The sequence below is a fragment of the Vidua chalybeata genome, chromosome 1 (assembly GCF_026979565.1).
Source record: "Vidua chalybeata isolate OUT-0048 chromosome 1, bVidCha1 merged haplotype, whole genome shotgun sequence".
In the NCBI taxonomy this organism is placed as follows: Eukaryota; Metazoa; Chordata; class Aves; order Passeriformes; family Viduidae; genus Vidua; species Vidua chalybeata.
In genome coordinates, this window is record NC_071530.1 from 9,750,646 (window position 1) to 9,777,750 (window position 27,105).

At 37.1% G+C, this 27,105-nt stretch overlaps 1 protein-coding gene across 2 annotated transcripts in view; it reads right to left on the bottom strand.

The window, feature by feature from the left end:
* Positions 1–27,105, bottom strand: part of ESYT2 (extended synaptotagmin 2) — an 80,779-nt gene that overhangs the window by 21,558 nt on the left and 32,116 nt on the right. For both annotated transcript variants that reach the window (XM_053949562.1, XM_053949571.1), the window contains exons 4-12: positions 25,651–25,727; positions 20,382–20,454; positions 19,468–19,557; positions 8,373–8,428; positions 3,472–3,592; positions 2,657–2,833; positions 2,159–2,241; positions 859–907; positions 127–216 (exon numbers count right to left, since the gene is read on the bottom strand). In XM_053949562.1, coding sequence (XP_053805537.1) covers positions 127–216; positions 859–907; positions 2,159–2,241; positions 2,657–2,833; positions 3,472–3,592; positions 8,373–8,428; positions 19,468–19,557; positions 20,382–20,454; positions 25,651–25,727 — 816 coding nt within the window. The remainder of the gene's footprint in view (positions 1–126; positions 217–858; positions 908–2,158; positions 2,242–2,656; positions 2,834–3,471; positions 3,593–8,372; positions 8,429–19,467; positions 19,558–20,381; positions 20,455–25,650; positions 25,728–27,105) is intronic.

Below are 27,105 nucleotides of genomic sequence, written 5' to 3' on the forward strand. Positions count from 1 at the left end.
GACTAAAGCTACAGGTTTCTCCAAATTCACAGCAGCTAGAAAACTGGTTACATATTTAACAAATAAACCAAAAAGTCACAACAAAACAATTAAGATTAGAATGAAAGTAATGTGTTCCTTTAATACCTTGTCTAGATTGTCAGCAGTTGGCATCAATGTGAGCCATTCCAGTTTTAAATGCAACTTTCCTTTGGACACTTCATCCAAAGTAAACCACTGAAAGTAAAACAAAGTAATGCGAAATAATCTGGCAAACAAATATATGACTGCAATTGGTTCTTCAGGACATTTAGGAAGCACTAACGTCTGCTAAGAATGTCTCATGGGTGAAGTCCACATAACCTGAAAGATCTGATCCATTAAAATGCTGTATTTTGCATAAAGTATTACAACACAGAATGATAAAAGCACCAAGACAAACCTCTACATTATATGATAAAAGCATATTTAAAATACCAAGAAAATTCTTAAAGGTCTGTAAAGATGTTCTGGGAAAACAAGCCCTGCACAATGTTCCTATAAAATCTCTCTTACATATAGGACAAAAATTAGTCCACCCAGCAATTAACTATTCTCTTGCAAAAAAACCTTCTCACCAAATATCTAAGTTACTATTTTTTGCATTTGCATAGGAGTAACCTTAAAACTCCAAAAACAACAAAGAATGTAATTATTTTTCAGATTTCACCAGTTTAGATATCTTTTAAACCGCTGTACTGATCATCAGGACATCTGTTTCTACAGCATTAGGGTTATTCGTGCACATACAGGAACTATGCCCAGGAAAAAGCAATCCAAGAACAGCTAGATGTGCAACATATGGGCCTTGTTAAACCAAAACTTACTGAACTTGATTACCTCATCTAGAAGACGCTCCTTTTCAACTTCAATTAAATCAATCATCAAACTAGAAAAATGGAGAAAAAGAAGTAGTATTTTAGCCAAGAAACAAAAGATCTGGCACAGAACTCAAGCACCACCCTGTGCTTGCTGAGTATCCACCACCGAGATCAAAAGAACAGAGTACTATGCTTTTAGCACCTAAGAAAAGAAGGAGCAGGGAATGAAATGGCTGAGCAAAGATGAGTGCAGGACTTCAGAGAAATGCCTACACTAGAGCCCATTTTGTAACCACAGGGCAACTGGCACAATGTAACTCACATATATATGACCTAACTCTCAAAACAGAGCACATCCAAAGACCCACTGGAAATGGCACCTGGACATATGTTATGACCAAATTCATGCTTTGGCAGTGCCTGGGAGAGTTCTAGTTCACACAAGCTAAAAATGTAGCAGGGAATGAATCTGATAAAAATTAAGCAGAGCAGACATCTGCATGCCAGCACAGGAACATTTGTCTGGCTTTTTATTTTATTAGTACTGATCTACACATTATCTCACTTCCTCCCACCATCACTTCAGTGTAAGATTAGGGAAGTGCAAAGAAAAAGAAACCTTTTCCTACTTCCTACTTCTTTATTTTATTGAGAAGTAGGTATTGCTGTTCCTGTTAAGAGAGAAGGAGCTGGAAAGGCAAGGGAGCTGTACTCTGTATGGAAAGCAACAATGGGAAGTTCTAAAACTCTGCAAGAAATAAAGGTGACAAATTACTGGAGAAAGAAGCTGGCTAGACCCCTGAAATGTTTATGAGTAAACACCTATGGCCTATGGAGTCAAAGAGTGAGTCATGTTTGTGAAAGCATTACAGTAAATTTTTTTTCTTTAATCAAATAGTTAAGATCAGCTCTTAAGAGGAAAAACAAACTTGAGACAGTCATTTAGAAGCTATGAAGATGAAAAAGATACAGAGTTATAAAACTATATTAACTTTGCCTGAAGAAAGAATTAAGACTTAGTGCTAGTTCACAAACATTAAAGAAGTTAGGGCACAATTCTGGGTACCCACAATATTCATCAGTTTTTTTCAGAAAAGATGTAAACATATAGATGTGTATATACACACCCAAGCACATTTGTATATAAATGTATTTACATACATGAAGTAGTTAGGGAATTACTTACTACCAAGATAATTGATTTATAAATACAATTAGATAGCAGAACAACTGCAATAAAATAAAAATAATAATTGAAGAAAAATGACAATATTCAATCTCTTTCCGATACCTACAAACATATTCTTCATAACATTTACCTTCCCAGGAAGTCATCTTTATCTGGATCTTCATCAAAGAGCTCAATCTCTAGCTCCTGTCCTGGATGTTCATACACTAAGGCCTGGAAGTTCAGTGAGAGTTCAGTAAAACTGACCAGCTTGGTTAAATGGCATAATAACAGTAAAGCACTGAGCTACAGGACCTTTGTACAATAAAATACATTAGTAAGCATATGCTTTAAAAAATTGCAATTTAATGAGTAGAGCAATTTTAAGAGCTTTTCAGATAAAACTTATCAATGTTGGCTCTAAAAGCCCAAACTACTATTTCAGAATTACTGATGGTCAGTCTAGACAAATAAATAAATAAAGGAAGAACTTCTGTTTTGTTACAGAACTTTGGGCTTCTAGAGGGAGATATCAAGATGCTCCTTAAGACACTCCCAAAATAACCTATTTAACAAAAGAAAGAGAATATCTCTTCTTTTGTTTCTTCTGTACAGAAGAACATACAACAAGGTATTTTTTTGGTTATACCTCATAAACTTCATTCCATTTTGGATTGAGATTTTCTTTGATGACCTTGCTTTGGAAAATTTGGTTGCCCACACGGATGATTCCATAAGGATCTGACTTTCCTTTGACAATCCCTTTTAGGTAAGTATCTTTCCCCTCTAGGTCCTGAGCTTCAATAAAGTGTATTCTTAGAACACCCTGAAAAAGGAGAAGATGGGTTTGTATAGTAATCTGAAAGCTTCCATGTCATCACAATTTACACAAAGATGTTTTATAATTTCCATTGCCATTTCCTTAACATGAATCTTATTTTGGACATACTGTAAATAGAAAATATCAGTGATGATCCACACACTCAACAGACCTAGCAGTCAAGAGACTCCTGGAAAGAAAAACTGTCATCAGCCATCAGAAACATGCCAGTTACATCAATAAATACCAAGTTTCTGGAACTGAGTAACAAAATATAGCAACAACTGTTTAGTGAAGCATAGTAATAGTAATTTTCCATGATAATATAAAATACATGCTACTTTTTTTTTTAACCTATACAGTTAAAATAGATTGTAGCAATCTAATGATTGTAAAAGTAATATGTTTAAGATTCCAACAAAGAGAATAAATAAATAAATAAATAACTCTTTCATGGTGTTCTTTTGAAACATTAACTTCACAGAAACTGTTTATAAATTAAATCAGTTATTATCAGTGATTAAATTCACAGCAACTTGTACCAGTGCAGTAGTTGTATTTCAAAATTCCTCCAGATTGCCTTGAACAGTAACTACAGAAGAAACTAAATGCCCAACTATTACTGTTAACAGAAACCTGCTTACCTTTGGTATAGGAAACCGCAGCTGAGCGATCTGCACTTCACTGACGAGGGGGACTGTAATTCTGTTTGGAAGGACCAAGTAGTTGGATATGATATCCAATATTATTGTATCTGATAAGCCACTGTTGGAGAAAAGAATCCTCAGTTACTTCAAAAAAATATTCCTTTTGCTGCGTAACAACCTAAATGGAGAAAATATTTGCCTTTCTGGGAGAGCAGAAGACACATCTGGTTTGTAAACTTAAAATAATGGGTTCTTGCCCAAATAGCCACCAGGTGGAAGCAGCTGACACTGAACAGCAGAAACCACAGGGATGAATATAAAGTTCCCATTTCCCTGCCACGGCCAAATTTCTCCCTCACCCTTGCCTTTTAAAACCAGCCTGGGTAAAAGGCTATTGCATAAGTGCTCTTGCCTCTAATGTGTATAACCAAGCAGATGGTAACTATTTAATTACTTTTGTACTTCAATAATGATTTATCTGTCCTTGCAAGTTTGGCTACCCATTCCTGTATTGTTATGAAACCACTTGCCCTCTTGAGCTGGGAGGACCATCACTTAAACCACAGACACACAGAACACAAGCTCATGGCAGAGTAAAACATAGCCTAGGGAAGCAAAACTGGTTTTGTTCAGTGAAAAGGGAGTGGCAGTGCAACCACCCTGGTAATGAATCACGTAAAACCCAACCCCACACCTCTCCACAAACACAGAGAAGAGAACAATTTCCTAAGCAACAAGGTCACCCAGCTCAGGTCTGAGCTGACAACAAATCATTGTCAGACCAATAGCACTGGTTCCACACACTGCCTACACAGGCATAAGACAGAACATGGAACGCAAGTCCCCAGGACATCCCAGGAGGATGTACAAAGGTTTGGAGAGGTAATTACAACAATACTTGAGATACTCTGAACTGCAGAGGTACATTCTCACTAAAGCTGGTGGAGCTGCAGTTTCTCCTCCTAAATACACTCCATTATTCCCTTTTTCCAGTCTTTGTGAAATCAAGATGCAAATAATGTTTGATTACTTAAAACATTTTTTGGATGAAGCGCTTGTGTGTGAGCCTTCTGAAGTTTTCCAAGACTGAATCTGAAGCTGGGAATAGCTCTGACCCAGGAGCTAGCATATAAAAACACAAAAGCTGCAGTGAAACATGATATGTGTTACAGTTTCATTTGGAAAGAAAATGTAGTGGTGAGCAATTAACATTATGCTAGAGATGGGCAACAGAACAAACCCATTAAATGCAATCTGGCCCACTAGAAATGCACAGTGATGTTCATGCCAGAGATTTGCAACCTGAACAGCCTGCAACCCCTTGGCTGCCCACTTCCACTGTAAATCCAGGTAACTACAGTACATGATGGAACATGGCTGACTTTGTAATGGTACTCAGAGCAACAGGAACAGAAGGAGCTCAAGGCTGCATCAAAATCAATGGACAGGTCTGTGCAGGCTTCTGGTTAGAAAGAAGAAACAGTGGATAATATTAAGATACTGCTCAGAGGAAAAAAATTTCCTCTCTGCTTCTGAGTTAATTCACATGTACCCTAAAGAGTCTTCCTTCCCCTCCCCTTCGTGCAGAGCTTTTCCAATCACATTTACAGAGGTTGTCATTCTATGTGAACCCTAGAAATTCAGTTTCAGCAAATCTTAAGACAAATACTACAAGATAATCATGTTATCTGAAGAGTAGCTTCACTTAGCTATCATTTTAACATATTGCTTTTCAAACTTTCACGTTTCATTATGCCAAACATCTAGCTTTCAGTTTATGTATGCTCAACTCTTTGAAATGAGCCAAGAAAATAGAAATCATTATTTTGTTAAGAGGTGACAAAAAAATTGAAGATAAACATCTCAACCAGTCTTAACATTAAAAGGAAAAGAAAAACCAAACCCAAGCTGAAATGATGGTAACTACACATGCAACAATCACACTTTTCAAAATACAAGCCTAATGACAAAACTCTAGTACAGAGATCAGGTAAGATTTTTTGTTCCTGCTTTTGTTAGTGTCCCTACTTGTCAGGAAGAGAAAGCTCTGCCTTTATGCTCAGTCCCTTAAGAACAGATAAATAATGGAGAAAACCAACTGACAGAAAGCAAAGGAGCCATGCAAGGAAAGCAATGGTATCAGAGCTGCCTTGAAAGAAAGGCTGCCCTGATCTTCTCTAGTTCTTCCTTGAGATCACAGATCCTTAAGATCCTTTATGTGATCGCAGGCATAAATAAACCTGCTCTGGACCAGAAAAAGATTCAGAGACTGACTAATGTTCAAGTAGAGCTACAGCAAATCTCCTTAAATAAGAGAAAGAAACACAGCCCAAGCACTGGGAGGACTCACAATCCTTTATGCCAGAACCAAACCCCAACTCTGGTTCCAGAGGTCAGTCTCATAATTTTATCCCAACATTACCACTTGAATTTCACAAAAACACCTGAGAAAAATGAGGCAGCATTAATGAAGTTTCACCAAGTACACAGAGAAACTGGTCTCCTAGAAGGTAGCAGATACTCTACATTTAAATACAGGGATCTGAAAAAGAAGACTGAAGACTGTATGCAATTAACTAATGAATGATATTAATTCTATAACTACACGATGCTTTCAAGCTGTTTAAATCTCATCTAGCGTCAGCCAGCTGGGGTACTCTTGGATGCAAAGTATTCTTTATGAATACGAGGCAAAAATGACAATGTTTTGCATTTTTTGTTAACTAAAGTAAGTGGTCTGATCTATGGAAAACAGAGACAAAACACTGCAAGCAACAGAAAGATGCATTAATATAAACCCTTATGTTGACGCATCATTAAAAACAGCTTCCTAAGATCATAAAACTTTAGTCAATGATTCTATGTACAATTATTTTTTCAGTTCAAAAAATGAAAGAAGTGTGCAATGTTTCATATAGTTTATTAAACTGTCTTCAAAAGCTCAATTTCACTGCAGAAAAATAATTGTTAGTTGCCTACTCTTTTGTATTGCTCTCTACTTAGCTCTACTTAATTTTTATCAGCTGTGTATTTTTCCTATGCTATCTTTATTCATACTGCAGAGACAGCACATTTCTGACTGCATTGAGTGTTTTCACTGAATCTCAAGCAACCCCAACATCTTCCCATCATCCACATCCCCTCCTGAAAGCACCTAAATATTCTCACAGCCTGGCTCCTGCTCACACGGAGATTTTAATTCCACCTCTCCACAAGCTATACTAACGATGGAATATGAATTACTTGTGTGTCCTTCTCCTTGTGGAGTCATACAGGAAAAGTAATGAAAAAATTGTTAACAGCTGACAGGGAAGCTTCCAGCAGCTAATGCTGAAATTCAATTAGCAGAAGACATTTGCAAACAGTACAAATAAGCACTTTAGTGTGCAGCCAACAGCCACAGGACTATAAAGGTACCTGTGGTGGCAGCAATCTCTTGTTCATCATTGTTTATAACAACTACAATATGTCAACTTGTCAGACCAAAATACACAACTTATCTATACAGATAAGAAAAACAAATACAGCACTAAAGAAACCTCTTGGCAAGGCAGAGCATGAGTCACCCCAGTTACAGTTACTATAGAAACTATACCACGTCTGGATGGCACTGGTTTGTGCATATGTGGCCAAGTTTGGTTGCTCTGGAAACCATAAACTTGAGATACTTAGTGAGACTTTGTTTACATCTGAGGTTTTGTGTTTGCAGTCAGGCAAATATGTAGCAGGATGTGAGTCTCAGGAGTCTAGTAAAGTTAAGTACTAAATGTAAATTTAGTCATGTTATATCAAAAAGGGGAATTATTACTCAGGAGCTGTATTTTGGAAGCCATTTTCTCTCACTCATCAAGAAAACCTCTTTCCTCAGAGACAGTCTTAAGCAGGCTTGAAACATGAGCAATTCTTGGAGCCATTAACCTACTTAATGCAAGTTCTAATTTCAAACTGTTCAGCTGGGATTCCGTGCAATGACTTCACGTGTCTAAGGAAAGCAAAATCCACTTCAGTCATGTAATTTATTACTAGGGGATTAATTTAATACCTAAATTCAAACTCCTGTTTTGAAACAATAAAAAATAATTCTGGAGTCAGCCAACTCTTGAGAGTATGGGATCTAATAAAAGGGGTAGTCACAAAATCCAAGTGTGTATCAGATCCGCCATTATCTCCTTTGCCATTGTCTCCATATTAAAAAGCCCCTGGGTAACTATTAAATCCTGATAAATATGAATATATTAATGGATTTAACTTTATCAGGTTTCTAATGACTGAAAGCAGCCTGATTTGCACCTCTATTGATGCTTTTTAATTTGGGATTTTATCATGTGGTATTAGGAAAAGCTCTGAATAAGCTAAGCTATTTTATAGCTATATACAGTCAATGTTTTTGCTACTCCACTTGATCTTCACATAATAAACTGAAAGCTTCAAAAGTAAACACTTGACAATATTAGAAACTGTATTTAATTTGAATAATCTTAAGGTATTTTTAACGACCTTTAGACAAGCAAATAGAGATGGACTGGCATACAAAGCCAAGAACCAAGATGTCATGAACCCACTGGCATGAAAAGAAGGCTCTGTGTCTTCCTGCTGTCATAGGAGATAGCAGATACAAAATTCACAAGATACTGGAAAGGCTGAGAATACTAAAAGAAGTATATTACAAATTATATTTTCTAAGTATTTTTAACAAGACCTACTAGATATACTTTTGGCATACTTTGACTTGTGGTGAAATCACTACTTTCTGCAAATTGAGCAATTTCATATAATTCTATATTAAGAGTTAAATGCTCAGAGTCATCTAACCTAGAAACTATCCAATTGATGGTCTTGAGATTTTCTGGGCTTTATTGGGGTGCAGATATATCAAACAGTGTTTTAGGTATACTCACTTCAGTCCTGGAACATCCAGAAGATTGGTCAGTCCAGTCCAGTTAATTTCCAAAAGCTGTAAATTGCAGAGAAAAGGAGGGGGGGAGGGGGGGGGGGAACGGGACGGGATGGACAGGAAAAAAAATAAAGAAAAGCAGCTTAGAATTTGTAACACTGAAGAAATAAACACAATAGTTATAGATTTTGATCCATAGAGAATTAGGCTGTTTCCAGGATTGTCGTAAACAAACAAAACAACCCTCTTCCATTCTTAAGACTTTTTAGACACATTTTTTAAAAGCTATAAAAAGTTTCACCATTCTCTTACCCCCTCTTCCACCATTCATATAAATAAATATACATCCCACAATATACACAAATACACAGGACCTACTCTGTACAAACCACATAGAATAATGAAATGTGGTCCTATTTTCTGAAGAAATACTTCTGGAGTCACCACAGACCTGTTACAGATGAACAGTCATTAACATGAATTTGCAAATTATAATAAACTGAAAAAGAAACCCACATGAGTCCAGGAAAATAAGAGATCTAGAAGACAGAGGCAACAGAAGAATGAAGAATTGGGATTAAGAAGGTGGCAGGAAGATGTGATAACAGCTTGCAAACATAAGAGGCTGTTTTCAAGGCACAAGTTCATTCTATCACTGATAAAGAAAAAGGCATCAACAGGATTAAGTACCAAAGTGAGAAAAATCCTCAGAAATAATTAAAAGGGATAACTCATTGCTATGTTATGCATACTTTCTTCACTGAAAATCTTTGCAGAATATTATGCTGTACAAAGGTACCTATTCTGTTTCAAGATTGCTGACATTAAAAACTAATATAAAACATCCTTTTTGATCCTATAATATTCTAATTCTAGATAACAAAACCAACAGACCTGAGTTCCCTTAGTTCTCTCTTCATTTAATGATTTCAATTAACTTCACAGAAATTACCAGAGTATTTAAGCAAGAAATAAATCCAAACCCATCCAGTTACCGCAGTCAAACTCATCTAACTGCATGAGAAAAGGATTTTGATATTCCCCAGTTAAGAAACTAATTGTGGTGGTTCAGCTAAATGCTAAAACAAAACAACAAACCGCTACAAGAACAAATGTTGTATATTTTCACAAACAGACAAGAATCATCATCCTACCTTCACTTTCTTTTTTAAGAATAGCACATACCATTCTTTTACAAAGGATCTATTAATAGTTTAATTAGTGATTTCCTTTGCAAATACTTCCAGTAAAGATAACACATAATAGATTAACTCATATAAGGAGTACTGTTACTTAATATACTTTTGTAATGGTGAAAATATTTCAACAATGTTACCTATGAACAATATTACCAGACCTGCCTGTAACAAATAATTAAGCAGGGAAAAAGAAAATCATTATTCTTTCAATGAAAAAAGTAAGATGTAATAACCAGATATTCCAGAACAAAAGACAACACACATCATGGGACCTACTGCAAGAATCTACATGAGCACCATGCCCTTGCCATAAACAGGGCTCAGGCTATTCTGGGCATCATGAAGATGATTAAGGGACTGGAGCAGGATATCATAAGAGATGCCCAATACCTTCATTATTTTTGTGGCCCTTCACTGGACTTATTCCAGCACGTCCCTATCTCTGTTGTACTGGGGAATCCCACACTGCACTTCAGATGTGCCTCACCAGTGCTGTGGAGAATGGAAAAATCTCCCTCACCCAGCTGGCAACACTTCTCCTACTGCAGCCCAGGATGCTGTTGTCCTTTGCCATAAGTGCACATTTCTGACTTCTCTTCCCCTTTCTGTCCAACTGAACAGCCCTCATCTTCTTCAGCAAAGCTGCTTTCCAGACAGTCAGCTCCCAGCCTGACATGGGAGACAGAGTCATTCCTCTCTAAGCACAAGATGTTACATTTCCATTTGTTGAACTTCATGAGATTTCTGTTGGCACATTTCTCCAGCTTGTTAAAGTCCCTCTAAATAGCAGTACAACTATCAGGTCTATCAAGCACTCCTTCCAGTTTTAAGCAAGCCAACTTGCTGAGAGCACACTCTGTCCCACCATCCAGGACAGCCATGAATTTGTGCTGGCCCCAGGTTTTACCCTGGGGTAAATCACTACTGATGGTCCTCCAGCCAAATTTCATGTTGCTGACCACAACTCACTGAGCCTGAGAGTTTAGCCACTTTTCAACCAAGCTGTCCATTTATCTACTCTGTTCTTCGCAGTTTACCTACGAGGATGTAGCAGACTGTGTCAAAAGCTTTACTGAAGTCAAGGTCAGCTGTATCCATTGTTCTTCCCTCATCCACCAAGCCAAACTTCTGATCACAGAGGGTTATTGGCTTGGCTTCCATGATTTCCTGTTCATGACTCTCTCCTGGCTACTCCAAATCACTTTCTTGTCTCTTCAACCTTACCAGCAGGATGGAGCTCACCACCTGAGCCCCTGTGCCCTTGAACTGCCTCCAGAGCCACGCTGCAGTCACCGTTCATGCTTTCCAGATCTCCCCTGGAAGTGGTGTTGATCCCCACAGGAAAGAGCAGCAGTGAGTAATGGTTTGAGGGCTGTAACAGTTGACAACATGCTGAACCTGAGGTCCAGGCAAGCACAAACCTCAAGAGAAAACAGGTCAGGATGGCACATGGGGCCAGGAGTCTCTCAGAAATGACCACCTCCCCTTTCTCCTGGTGCTTCAGTGCAGTTCAGGCTCTGCTGGCTTGGATGCTCCCAGGCCCTCCTCTGCTACACTGGCCCCAAATCTGTTTCACAGCTGCAAATCTGCAGATGGGGTAGGAGTCATCTTCCTTGGGGCAGAAAATTTCCATCTTTGCCCATCATGGAATAATTCCCCCCAGTAGTTTCTCCAGAAAGTCAGAGATCCTGTTTCAGACATCCCCTCTCTACAGAGAGTCAGGCTATATGAGGGAAACTAAACTCAGACTAAGCCATCTACCTGATCATTTACATTTGTTATGGATGAAACCAGACTGTAAGAATCTAAAGTGAAAAGATTCTCCAGTAGTTCTGCAGAGATTGCTAACTTTCTTGGTTGATTCCTTCTTTAGGTGAAAGCACAAACCCATCACTGGCTGCAGGATCACTTTGTATTCAATGTCTTTTTTAAAGTACCTCATTTACAACTAGTTTTGCCCTATTAGAGTACTAGCACGATTATTTTAGTGAGAAAAGGTTAATGCTTGTCTATTTATGGAATACTAGCAAGGCTAAATGGAAGTAATACCTTTCAGAAGAGAATAAGGTCTTAGCTACAACCCATACTGTATACTGAACAGTCTTTTTTGTTTTGTTTGAGGTGCTGTTATTTTTTTTTCTACACGATTATCAATTTAAAGCTATGAAGTTTTTAATTTCCAAATGTAAAAAAACCCTTATTGAAAATAATTTGTTGCAAAATGGGTTCTTTTACATTGGTATGTAAGCTTTAGTAGTACAGTTCTACAAAAGTAAACTATGAGCTAGAACACAGAACATTTTCATTTAGGAAAACTAAGATAATTTCAGCACATTCCACTTTGAAAATTAATTGTGCAAATTTTTAGTATATTTTCTCAAATCTCCTCCTCTTCTTAAATCTGAAAATATATATATATATATATATATATATATATAAAAAAAAAAAATTGAACCAGGATGAAAAGTCCAACTTAATGTGAATGATTTCAGTTTTATATTACTTCCTCAATCATGCAAACCCACAGAAGTTTAAGTAATAAACCAAACAAGTAGCTTGGTAGTAGTTGATAAGACTAACCACAAATTGAGTATTCAGACTAATTCTCTTGTTCTAATCACAAGTTTTGACTGTACATTATGAGACGCTTTAAAAATCTATGCAGTCTACCTGGCTTCTAGAAGAAGTAATTTTATACTGTTTTAAGACAAAGAACCCAGTTTATTATATGATTTATTTTTTCTTTATTCATAGGCAAAATAGAAGCAAATGGACACCATAAATACCTTCCAAAAGTGGTCCCTATCCCCCTGAGGTGCTCATACCTGCATCCTGTATTTAACAGTTTTACATAATGATGTTTTCAGCAAAATAGCATGAGAGAAAAGATTTGCATTTCCTTTTGTTTTCATATTTTGTTCAGTGTACTGAATACAGCAATTAACACAGTAAGTCCTCTGCTGTCTCCTAAACAGACTTCACTGAATAAATGCATTGAGCAACACAATGCATGTTGAAATTCAACATTGAGAAACATATCCTGCACTGGACTGAAACATTTATCACAGTGGTTTCTGTATTAACTGCCACAGCCCATAAGAAAACTAAGAACAACTGAAGAGATTCCACTGAGAAGTGACACTTTGCATTGATGTGACTAAAAAGCATATCAGAAGGTTGCAACACAGCCTATGAAACAACACAGCGCCTATGGTACAACCTCACTGTCAATAATTTGATTATTACACACCTCTGCTAAAAAACAAGCCTACCCATTCATTTCATCATCAGACCTTAAAGCATGAAACATGGAAAAACAATGATACAAAAAACCTGAGCTGTTTGCTACTAAGAGTGGTCATTTAGACAAGAAATACATACAATATCAGAAATTCTCTTCATCCACCTAATGTACAGGAATAAAGACAAAGACCAATTTCAGAAATGTTACTTCCACTTGAAGCTGAAGCTCAGAAATTAAAAAACATTACTACAGCTAAGAACTTTATAGGATTATTTAAAAAGCTTTGCAAATAAATCTTAAGCCATGAAATGTTTTAGAAGGAATATGAGCCCTCAAACTCCTGGCATAATCAAGCTTTCACTGTTTGGGCTTTAAAGGCAAATTCCCCTGTCAGATAAAGTTTGTTGCATTTTCCCACCCAGAGCTTCCTTTCCAGTTCTACCAGAAGCACTCAGCAGTAACACACACTGTAATCTTAGTCTACAGGTATTAGGGAGAAATATTTGTTTTGTTTTCTCCTCTTCTGGCTTTTTTAGTGTTCTATCTCCCCCTGTCTTCACCCCACGTTTCCTTTCAATGAAGTTGTTTCAAGTCCGCACTTAGTTTCCCAACATAATCAGACCAGCAATAGATACACTGTTTGCAATTTAAGAAGAGCTTTCCAAAAGGCAACTCAGAAAAAAAAAATCCTTATACCTGCAAAAGTAGAGAAATAACAGTGACAGCAGACACACTCACAGCAAAGTGAGAAGAAAGGAGGCAAAGAATTTCTTCATAAGCAGGAGGGAGCCCCCAGCCACAGTCCAGCAAAATAACAAGGGGTTTTCACTCTGAATTTTGGGCACTGCCATGCCATGACTTGCTGGAGAAGAACAGGATCCCCTAGCATGTGATTCTGACAGAAGTTACAGCAATGCTGCCATCATAACTAACTGAAGAGTCCTATGGAGAAAAAGGAAGCAAGCAAAGGACTCCCAGTTGATGAATCTTTTATAAAGCACTAAACCTAAAAACTTTCCATATTTAAAAAATAGCTTAACAATATGATTTCCTCCTCTGTCACCATTTTAAGCAATGCATAATTCTCTTAGTTTGGCTAAATTCAGAGAATGCCAGCTGGTTCTCTGCAGCAGAACTAACAGAAAAATTTTCCAGAACACTGGAAAAACTGCGGGCAGAATTTGTAACTGAATGAAATTTTGCCAGAAGCCAGAAACGATGGTGTCTTTCCACAACACACTGCAATTGAGAGACGTGATGTGCCTTGCAGACTCTAACAACCAGATCACTGGACAGAGGCAGGATTCCAGACACCACTTACACTTTCAATGAAGTAGTCTGTGTGTCTTGTTACTCAAACCTCTTACAATTCTTCCTCTGCTCAGAGAAGTGAAAAGAAATTTCATTATCTGCCTGAAAGCCAAGAAATTCACATCTTACCAAAGCTCTATACTGAGAACTAATGCAACACATACTTTGGAAGAGATTAAAAATCAGATTAAAAAATAAACAAATAAACTTCAGCCAATAAGAAAAGATAGGCTAAAAACTAATGAGTATCTCTATACACATTGAGTGTTCTAAAGACCCTAGAAACCTTTACAAAGGGAAAAAAATGTGCTGGAATGTAGAATACACAGGGCCATAAATAAAGTTCACAGAAGTACAAAAAGCAGCCTCTGAACACTGCCAACCTTATGGCTTGATTTGGCTGCCATAAACAGTACTAATTCTCAGAAGAGAAGCCACAGCATATGTTAAAATACTGATTAACAACTTCCTGTTAAACGAGTTATGGAAGTGTAAGACTTTTGTAGGAAAACTTAAGCTCTCCTACAGGCCAGGAGGATACAATTCCGTGGGATAAGGTGTGATTCTTCCCAGGAGTGCATTACAAGGAGGGGACTAACATGCTCTCCTTCTACTGTTACTCTTGAATGGCCATACAGAGACATGGTACAATCTGTTTGTTAGTAGAGCAAAGCTCATCACCACCTACAATACTGAAGTGCTGGCATTGTTGCAATAATTTAATGTGTAACATTACCCAGTGTATCTCCCAGGAAATACACAATAAACTCAACCTCTCAAACAACACTACAGAGAGTAGATGCTGTAGTATTCCCACTGGTTGCTATAGGAAACTCAGCATATCTCTGCACAGAAATGGTGTTTAAAAGTTTTTCAGTTGTAACTCTCTGAAGATTTCAATGAGACAACTGCTAAAGAGGTAAGAGGGGGTAAAAGACAAAGCAGGCAAGTGAGCTAAGTGACCAGAAGCAGGATCACAGTTGACTTTGCACAAATCCAGTGCACCTGCTGTTCTCTAGTGTCAGCTACTCATAGCTTCATTCAAGCCAATTCCCTCCACCTCCTCTCCTCCTTCCTACCCTTCTACCAGACTGCATTTTGGTTCACACCCTCACACCAGTCTTGACACTCTTTTGACATTAGTGAGCTGGCAACTAAATTACATCTAGAACAGAAAACTGGGCGTTTCTTATGGTGTTTAATATCGTGCCACCTCACATCCCTTAGCCAGCTTCCTCCAGCAGCAGAAGTTTCAAAACTGGTGAAAGAGCGACAACAGCATTGAATGAAAAGAGAAATGGGAAAAAAAAGAATAAGGTACTGTAGAAACATCAACTGTGATGGCTCTTAAAACATCCCATAAGCTACAAAAATCTAAAATCACTGAGAAAAAAATATAAGTTGTAGCAAATTTTAAGTATGCTGAGTAGCAGTGCAAATCATTCACTTCATAAGCAACAAAACTAATTCTTAACAAATATTATTCTAACAGTAGCTGTGCATCAGCATTTATCCAGGTGTTCCACAAACCTGACAGTCCTACATGCTCTAGATGCATGTAGTTTACCAAAGGCAGACAATATTAAATGAAATTAAACTGATATAAAAATTAATCAAAACTACAGGACAGAACCAATCTGTAAAGTGAGTTGAAGGAGAGTAGTACTCAAGTCAGCAAGTGGAAGGCAAAACTGTGAATCTGAAAATGAGAGCTTTGGAAGAGCTGCCCATTTTTCCTGGAAGACATCCTGTTTTCCAGCCATTGTTCTTTTTGGAACACTTGTATTTTTATGTGTTTGTCTTATTTGGGAGGGTTTTGGCTTTTATTAAGAGAAAACGTTTGGGTTAGGACACACCCTCAATTCTGAGTGTGCTACAGAACAAGCTTTTGAAAATTACCCATTTAGAGTAGAACTATAAGCCATATAAACTTCTAAAACTGAACAACAAACCAAAATAACTATGCACTAATTCATGCTAAAAGTAAAATGATAACTAAAACTTTGAGAACCAACTATCTCGTAAATATACATAATGTTAATATAGTGAGAAATATGCAAAAACCTCACAAATCCTGACTGTTAATCCAGTGCCACCTTCTCTTTAGCACTGACACTCAGAGATTTAAAAGACTACTTCAAACATTAGAATGCACATATTTCCCTCCCTTGAAATGTCCTACATATCTGGACTTATAAAATAAGCTGATGAAACTTTTAGCACTTTCTTCACGGTAACAACAAAATACAGTATATAGAAAGTTTCATAAGATGTAAGAACTCTTGAAAGATCAAAAACTTTATGAATTACTCAGAAATATGAGACTGGTAAACTCATAGGCCATGTTGCCTTATATAGTCATTAAGTCCAGCAAACAGATGATACAGAGCAAGAGGAATTGTTGCCAGTTACTTTAGACTGGAAAATATGAGAACAAAATCTAATGCCAGCTGCCAGCTAATTCCTCTTCTCTTCTAACAAAAATATTTAAGAAAAGCTTTCTTTGGCTGCAGCCATTTGCTCTCTAGTAAGAGAACTGAATTTGGTTCTTGCTATAATAAGCTTTATTTTAAATTTTTCTACAGAAGTTAGAAAAATAAACACTGAGAAAACACACTGCAGTGGGGATAGACGTCTGTTTGGAAAAAGCTGAACAGCCATGGGTAACTGTCAAAGTTATGGGCTATCTTAGATAATTTTTGAAACATCCACCCTTAGGTTTGCTTGGACCTTGACCACTACCTTAGTTTTTAAATGAAAGGAGGGTGAAAAACACTTTTTACATTTTTGTAACTGAATACTTTTGGGGAGGGCTTGACTTTTTAGTCCAAGCTGATACTCTGCTCTATCTCCCATCCATTTTTGTCCCACTAATAAAGTGTCAGGGGTAGGACAAAAGACAAAATTACCATGGACAATGTATTTCCCAAAGTTCACAAACTGACCCCAAATGAGAGGTGTTTCACTTGATATGTTTTCAGTTTCTTCTCTCAGGTGCAAGTTGTCCTAGTTAAGCACTCTGCAGATGTATCACACTTAGAAAAGCGTGGGCACAGGTACCAGAGTTAAAATCTAGAAGGCTCTGGGAGTAGCAGAAGTGGAAGGTTTGGATACCTCCTACCAGAGCAGGATGCTGGAAAGCAGAAAAGGGCCAGAAACTGCTTCTAAGGATTCCTGCTGCTGCTCTCTCCCTCCTACCACTGCCAGCTTTCCCACCTTTCCCCCAGAAGGCACCAAACAGAAGCATCTGCAGGAGGTACCCCACGGCAATCCAGACATACTGGGTCAGGTCATGGCTCCAACACAGTGTGCCAGAATGGCTTCTGCAGAAGGACTGTACAAAACAGAACTGAGAGAAACAACACAAACCACATCTAGACAATGCAGAAACATTATTCCTGTAGGGGAAAAAGAGGGAGCACCCCTGTCCACATAGCTACACTTTTCCCCCTGCTCCTCTAAACCAAAATGTTTGCATGTAATTTCTTTATTGGATGGTCCCTGCAACGATCTGGGGACTGTACTGAGTATGGAAGTTGTTTAGCAGAGGATTAAATAGCAAAACAATATCAGAAAGTATGCTAACAAATACATAGTGCAAACCAGCCTAAGACAGCATTCAATCCTTTTCAGGGCCATGCTTATTTTGTTAGGATAAACATGAAGATTAACAGTTGTCCTACACTCACGGCTCAGCCAGAGATTAAAAATGAGGTGAAACAAGCAGACATCTCCTAGTGTTTATGCTCACTTCAAAGAAATCTGTGGAAATTCAAATTTGGTTCATCCCAATGTACTTAACTATTTCCAAATAAGAGCACCGATGTTTTATCAGTTTTGCATGAACTAATTTACTTTTACAAAAACACTGACTAAATCGGGTACAAAATATTTCCAAATTCTTGCATATTTTACTAAGATTTAAGTCTCCATTCCTTCTACCCAAGCACACATGGTTTCTCTAGACAGAGGAAACAAGCCACATAAATATACAAGTGATGTAAGTTTTTTCTCAGCCATATATAAACACCTAAAACCAAACCTATCTTTTCAACATAGTAGCAAAAATTTATCATGGGACATTTGTTCAAAAGAACTGTATCACAAGAATGTGATTTTTTTGAAGAAAATAACAACATACCTCCTAAAGCTGTTGCAGAATTCACTCTCATCCCCCAAGCCTAGATCAACTTTTCAGAGTTTCAGACTGCTGATGAAACCAAGATGATCACTTTGTGATACTTCAAAGTGTCTAAACCCATGCACTTGTAAATTGTGACCTGCCAGTCTGAAACTGTTAAACCTTGACATAGTAAGTTTTAATGTTAAGTTAGAACATATTCAAGGAAAGCCTCCAATGGAAAATATACTTTCAAGTAAGAGATGGAAACAATTAATTTCTTTAAAGAAGTCTATGGAGCATAAGAATTTCCATGCTGTTCACATTTTCTCTTAAGCTCTTATGGATACTTATTAAAAGCAGCACCAAACTTCAAATTGCTAAAACTGCCTCACACATGCATACATAGCATCAATGGATTTTCCACCAGCCAAGTGCAATGTGTATTATGTTATCCTTTTTAGTTTTATAAAAAAGATTTGTTGAAGTGCTGTGCCTAAAACTGAAAGCATTTGAGGGCTGTCCTCCTGTTTACACATGACAGTTTGGCTGTATCATTTTCATACCAGCCAGACCTTGTTGGCTCACCTTTGTTTCACTGTTATTCCTGCCCAAAGTGCACTAGGCACTTTGGCCTAGTGCATTTCCCAGCTGAATTCTGTGACCTTCTCTCTGCTTTCCACTTTTGCTATTATCATGAAAATTTTGAATTCCAATTCCATCTCACTATGTGCTTCATCCACCCTCATGCTTGGGTCACTGGTAAATGAAATGGAAATTGCCCACTTGCTACCTAGGACAAAAACTTACAGTAGGTGGGTAATTTCCCATTCTAATTTTAATTTGTGCTAACACCAGCATTGGTTTTCAAAACAATCTTGCACAGATTTTGTGAAATTTTAAGTTAGATCTACAGAATATCAAGAGACCAGTAACAAAAGCTTTTTTACAACCAATCTAGATGGCATCTATTGATCTTTCCTTACCCAGAGGACTTGTAAGAAAACTTTGACAGCTTTCACAAGACACACTTCCAAATTCCAAGGTAATTATTATCCATCTTGATTCATGCTACATCCATAACATTTTTCCAGTGCTTATCTGTCAAAGTTCAACCAAACACTTCCCAAACTGTTTCCTTTTGCTGCTTAATTCTTACTCCATAATTTTCTATCTACCATCATCAACACTCTCAAAAAAATTGGAAAGGGAAATAAGTGCTTACAGGTTTCCTAAGGAAAAAAAGGGATAGTGCTCCAATTAGGGGCATGTCTCCAATTAGTGGTTCCAGGATAACCCTCATGGTGCCATGGATCTGTGAAAGAGGAAATAAAAAAAGACAATTTACTTTAGTCAAGTTTTAAATGAAATATATTTGCTGACAATGCTCACACGTCTAATTCATTAAATTCTTGCTTAAGGAAGAATTTTATATATATATATAAATTCTTTCTTTATATGTCATCCAAGCCTAAAAAAATTCATACAAGCACTTAACAGTTGTGCTTAAAAAGTCATTACATTAATCTGTATCATGCAGTGTCATGTTGGTGGTAATTTTTTAAAGGTGTGAAGTAGATTATTTCTACAGCTCCATGTAAACAAATGTATGCAAGAAGCACAGTGGCATCCACAGGTACCAGAGCAAAAGCAGGTGAATGCTTACAGGTGTGTCAAGACACACATGCAAAAGAGTTAATTCTGCTCCTTAGGGAGAGATCTGTTATCAGAAAGTTCAGGAAATCTCAGAAATATCAGAAGGCAAATCTACTAACAGTAATTGCATCTAAACAGTAATTCTATCTGATGCTTACATATTACATGAAATAAAGTTTTAAGCTCCATGGTGCCTTTATAAACTGACACATCACTTGAACACAACACATCACATTTGCTTGATGTGAAATTATCTCCAGCTTTTCCTGTAGTAAATGTTACATATTTGTTCAACACCTTAAAGGAATTTTTTTCTTATGTTAAGTCATGCTACTGAAATTCTAATGCTGTATCAGTACTATTCAAATGAAAAAAGAAAAGCTAGAAAACTACACAATATTACTGTTGCTTTCTTATAGATTATTTCATCAGAAAATAGTGATTTAGTGATATGAAAATCAAAGAAAAAAAATTGAATTTCACCTGTATGCTTTTCACACCAGCTCTGCAGAAGTATCTCTTGATCTCCAAATCGATTTCACAGTTTCCAACAAAACTAAACCAAAAAAGAAAGTATACATTTCACTTTTATGAACTAAATTGCAATAAATTATTAGTTCTGTTTTGCAGTGTCATGACAATGTATTTTGTCTCCCAGAGTATGCACAAAAAAATGCATGTTGAAATATTAGAACACAAAACAATGTCCGTTTGCTAAAACACCCCCTTCAAAACATCACTGTGATCAAAATCACTCAAATTAATACCTAGGTTTGCTACCATCTCCAGATGGAGGCATAATAGGAAACAAGCAAGAGGCCCTACTTTTGGGAAATAATGGACACAGAATTCATACTCCATTTCAGGAAAGCTCTCCACAGATCTCATTGATTGTAAATGTACCCAAATCCACTCTCATCTAACATAATCACGAGAAGTACTAGACAGAGATGGTAGTTATGCTAAAAATGAAACTTGTCTGAAATATTCACAGACTTGCAAAGCCAGTCATATTTAGAATTTCAATAAGCAGGGCATGCTGAGCTGAATGATCTTCTAAGCAAGTTCTAAGCCAAAAACAGTTGAGCCCTTTCTGAAGGGAGAGAAGGCAGGAAGCAAATTAGAGAACATACTAAAAACTATGCATATTTTTCCCTGAACAGTTCTTGCATCCCATTTTTGGGGATGCAAGTTCAAGTGATTGAAATTTTCCAGATGCTGCCCTGTATTTCAGATTTGGTGAAGTTGGTAAAAAGAAGTCCCAAATATTTTGCCCATGCTACAGGCTACAAGATTATTCACACACAACTCAGGCTTGGATTTTTAGCTGCTTTCCCTGAAGCTTCATCCAGGTCAAGCATGTACCAGCAGAGCTTAGCAACCTTTTTTTCCAAGAGCTGGTACTGCTGTGAGACACATTGGTTCTGAAAACAAACTAATTTTGAGACTCAACAAGGAATTCAGGAAGAAAACTTGAGACTCTCATTTAGCATGGAATTAGTCACTGATTCTACAGAATGAGAGCTAAAAGCAAAACCCAACAGTTGAATATCATGCTCCAGGTAGGGAGAGATGAACTGGACTAGGACACTCTCTAAGAAGATAGAGGCTGGAACAGAAGCACAAATGAAATTTGAATGGTTTTCTGACCAGACTGCCCAGGTAAAGAAAATGGAAGAAGGAGCCAAGTGGGATGGAGTGAGCCAGATTAAAGCCAGACACTGCTGAAAAGGAGGGGGAAATTGTTTCCTCTGCAGGGCATCCTGTTCCAGATTCTGCAGCAGAGCCCAGCTTTCTGCACATTAGTTCCTCAGACCTGGTCTGTACAGTGAAACACTGTTAGCTGTGTTTGGGAGTATGATGTAATCTTATTACAAAAATGTTTGGGGAATTGTGAACAAATGGAATTGCTCTCATTCATTGGCTATTCTAGGCTCAAGTCAATATAGAATAAATGACTCTTACAGTAAGAGCAGAACAGCAAGATTGCTGTTGCCTTCCCCTGAGCAGCACAAAATACTACCAAAAGAAAAAACAAGGTGAGAGCTGCTGCATTCCACATATCCATTATCTAAATCATCTGTATCCTCCTCTGCTCTGTGTGTGGTGGTGCTGCCTTTGGGATTTCAACAAATGCAAATCTTATCAATCCCTTAAACAGAAATAAACAATATTACCAACACTTTGCTGTAAATATCCATCACTGGAATTTATTTTCAACTATTCAAAAGATAACACTATGTAGAATCCTTTTTGTTTAATGGCCAGTTTGGGGAACTGGAAGGCAACAACATGATGGGGTCTATGTCAAAGGAAGGTGACAGTTGCTTTCCTTGGAAAGAATGTGGTGTGACTGTACAGTTTAAAAATAGGTATGTAACTTTTAATACACAATTTAAAACTATGTAATTTCTATTTTTAACCTATCTAACTATATATAGAGATAGTAGAGATATATATAAATACACTCCCACATATATATATAAATAATTGCATAACAACATGACACAGAGAAGCAAGGTCAATTAAAACCTGCAACTGAAACCTCAATCTCGGCACTCTGCAGCATCAGAACTATTTGTGTTATGAAGACTGGGAAGTAATATGCTTGTTTGAAAATCCATAACAACATGATGACAAACTGAAGTAAAAATAGTAACAAACTGCATTTGATGGGACTAAGTCAACAACATTTAACTTTATAATAAAGCTAAATATGGTTTTATCCCCTAAGATATTTGGCTGGGTCCATTAACAGTCAATGCCTACACAATTCCACTGTAATACACCATACAACTTGAAAGCTCATATAGTAAGCAAATTCTATACATTCATATCATAATATCCCAGAAATATTTATGATCCCTTTAAGGTACAGAACACTGAGATAGATCACAGTTTAATGAGGACACTCTTGTAAGAATATTAACAGCAGCTGTACTGAATCAAAAGAGAAGCATAATGTACTGCATGTGGTCATTGCAGCCCATGGAAGATACCCAGAAGAAAAAGAAGAAAAAATAAAAGGTTATGGCAAAATTTCCTCTATTACAATGGTATGTGGTTCTGTATGCTGGACTATCTTAATTGTTTTTAGAAAGTCTTTAGGCCCTGTTTTTACATCTGTCTTCTGGCAGTATAATGTAGTGAATCTCCCCATTCAAGTATTCCACATTTGAAAAAATCTGCAATGTCTTTCAATCTGCAGCCTAAAACTCTCTTCAGTGCATCAATTTTTTTGAGAATCTGAAAAAACTCAGGCTATTTACAACTACTTCTTCAATCTCTCAATCTTCTTTGCTTTCTTTGCTACAGTTCACATTTAAATTGACTGAGTTTATCTTGTTTTCTGTTGATCCATAACCTTTACCCAAGTATTTACTCCATTCATACACTTTAGCAAATGTAAGATTTATTTTTATTAACAATTTCTCTAGATTTTATCTTCATTTGCTCAAGTGGTTGAAATTTTTCCCTTATTTTTCATCAAGAACTAGACTTTTAAACTGTAATGAGTTTTGATATATTTTTTTAACATAAACTCCACAGTAAGAGAAAGGCAAAGCATTCCCTTCACAAATATGGTCCTCAAACTGAACCTTTAAATACATTCTCCAGTGAGTGCTTTGTGGATTAGCTATTCAAACTACTTAGAGTGAAGTTCTTAATTGGACTCTGAGTGATGCACAAAACCTGTTCCAAAGAGTTCTGAAAAATACTCTGAAGCAATGATCAAAATGCACTCAGTATCCTTGTAGAAACAATAGAAAATAAACCAAAACACACTCCTTTTGCAATTAAAATTAAAAGCAGACCAAAAAAAAAACCCTCAAGGATTATGTAAAAAAATACTCTAGAGACACATGGAAACTACTTAAATGCACTATGGAAGGTCCAAAGCAAATGCACACACCCCACCACAAACAATTGACAGCAGAAAGGGCTAAAAGAAGCCACAACAGTGGAACTGCAGGATAAAAGGGGATTCTTAAAAGAATTAATGTACTTTAAACTGAAAAAAATATAAATAAAATCTTTCCTTCCTTCCCTCACCACACGCCCCACAGGGCTTGGCTTCCTACAACTATTCTTATAAATGTTTAGAGAGATTTTTTGAGAGGTCCTTCTCAAATGTATTTAGAGAATAAAGGGTTTATAGAAAGCTCCTAACTTGAAACTTCGAAATAAATTAAAGTTATAGCAAACTAATTTAACTGGAGATTAAAATCTACAGGGAAAAATACTCCTAAGGATGGACTTTTCTCCAGCAGTGAGACTGCTCTTTATAATCTTGCAAAACTGCAATATCAGACATAATTTAGGGTTGGTATCTGTATTTAACTCTATATCTAAATGATCAAGAGGTACTTATTCTTCCTGTTATGACTGAGGTAATCTCAGTGATAATACTCTCAGAGGATATATAAATCAAACTATTAAAAAGCAAACAACATCAAACAGTTAACAACTGGTACAGGGGGCTGGGGGGCTCTTAAAACTTGCATACTTGTCTTAAACTTGCATACTAAAAGCCTTTGAAAAAGAGCCCTTTCTGAATGAGGTGCCAAGGACAAGTCTTAAACATGAAACAGGACTTCCTTTGATGATGGTTTTGTCTAAGCTTTAATTCCTAGAAGCTGTGATAGTCACTCCAGAGCTCTCGTTTCCATTTTCCTCCTGGAAGCCTGTGCCACCTGCATTAGGGACAGGCTGTTGGGATCAACAGGCACCCAACTGACCCAGCTCTATTATTGTTATTTAAACCACTTCAAGGAATTTGTTTTAGCCTTTTAGACTGGATTTTATTGCACCTACCACTTCTCTAAGTAGGTTGCAAGGTAACACAATGAGACATATGGGTAAAGTTTTCCTTCAGGTCTATGTTAACAGGACATTGTTCCTGAAATTTTTGTACAAACCTACTGGCCTTTTTACTTTTATCTACTTCATGAGGATGAGGAGAAATTTAAAAAAAAATACTAGAGTTACTCTGTCTTCCTGTGAAATAGTTCTGCCTTAAAGGGAAGAAGTGGTCTTGGAACAGAAACAGCTTCTCAAAAACAATTTCTATGGACTGTTTGGTCAGACAAGATTGTTTTCCTGAGGGCTTATCTCTGAAGAGGTGAGACTGCTCTCCCAGCTGCTGTCAGAAGTGGCAACAAAGAGAAAACTGAAGGAAGTTGCTCCATTAGGGCTAACATGTTCATCCAGTGAAATAAGCTCTCAAGAGCCAATCCTGCTGTATTTTGTCCAGCAACACCAATCTCTGATTTGGACAGCTGTCTTTTTCCTACAGAAATAAAAAGATTCAATTCACTAAAGACTGGGCTCTGCCCACAGATGTAGCCCCCACCTGCTCTGGAACCCAGGGAAGGAGACAGCAGCCTTTTATCACTCTGGGGCCTGCCCAGCTCTGCCAAAGCAGCAAAGGCTACAGCATAGCTGTACAAATAACTCAGGCTACATTTAATGGCAAAGTATTACATTAAGGGAAAAAGTCAAAAATAGTGTTTTATCTTTGGAAAGTATTTTTTTATTAACAAACATAACTTCAATGATGAAACCACAGAGAGTTGATATTCCATTTCCCTCTACTTACAGCATGCAGTTTCTTCCTCCATTCATACACAATTAGAACTAACTATATTTGCATGATGAAGCAATTCTCCTTTCAGGCCAACATAACTGCCAAATTAAACAATGTGCAAATTATAAAGCATGGACCCCATTGTAATATAGTAATAAAGTTTACCTGATTTGAAGGTCCAAAATGATCTGTCTTTTGTCCACATTTTCAGTGTACACTTTCACACCATTTATCCTCAGAGGCTGGAACAATGAAGCAAGTAAAAGTTGGATTCTTCTATAGAAGTATATTAAACTCTTAACTTTGAGTTAAAGGTGACCATAGGCATATTCATGCCTGAAGTTAAGAACCTACTATAAACATTAAAAGGTGTGAAGGCTATCAGTTTAGTTCAAATTCTTATTTCAAGGGTAAAAATTACCTTGCTGGGATCCAATTAACCACAATCCTTCCAGAATTACCCTGGGTATGGACCACATTAACTTCAAGATACACAAAACATTTAATAATCAAGCTTTCCCTCTACCCTGCATAAACATCTGATTTCTCTGTAGAGGTGTATTCTAACACTCCCAAAGCATTCTTTACTGTGTAACTACAACAACAAGCTAAATTTAGTTCACAAAAAGACAGTGGTCTTAAGTGGAATTTAGTGAGAATAGATGGAAAAGAATCCATAATTCCCATAAAAAGTTGTGTCAACCACTCTGTGCTATCTCTCTACATCATTGTGTTCACACTCTCCCCTCTCTCCCTCACACGGAATTAACACATATCCATCACATACTCAAGCCCCAAATATACATCAAACGCTAGGCAGGAGAGGATGACTAAGAACCTCACTTTTGAGTTTTTCCTTTCTTGAAAAGTTTTCAGATTTCTATTTACACCTTTTTAATAATTCATTTAAAATCAAAATCTCACTACTGTGTTGGGGCTGTGCAGCTCAATTAACTCAACCAAGGCTGCAATATAAAGTAAGAATAGCTCTTTGTCATGTCCAAGGTTACTCAATTCAGCTGCAGAACCATACAGAGGTCTGGGAGCTAAAACCTACTTAAAATTAGTATATCTTAAAAGGAATGCTGCAATACAAATACAGTCTGCAATACAAATATATCAAGGGCAGGACAGAGGCTCTGTGTAAAAGGTTTTACAATTTAGAACAATAATAAACCAAACACACAAAAAGTGCAGTAAAGCATAATGAACTATAACCTACATGAAATAGAGTCACAAAGAGAGGGAAAACAATTCCCCTCTATCACACCTGAAAAATAATTTCAGGTTTCCTAACATTTAAGGGTGTATGGAGGTGTTGATTTTTAAATCCTTATTTGAAATTCAATTTATGACAAGCAATAGAAACACAAAAGACAACTTCAAACAAAAGCTGTTAAACTGCATCTCAAAGCAGTAAAGTTCTGGTTAATGCAGGGAAGATGAAGTAGTGCTGAACCTGCTGCAAGCAGAGGGGATCATTCTCAGCTTGCACTGGTCAAACAGGCTCTCCTGCAGGCATGAGACCCCTTCTTTCATGGGATGGAACAGAAGACAAGCATCTGTATGCCCATTTATACTGTGTTATGTGCAGTTCTTGAAAAGCCAAGCCAGCAGCCT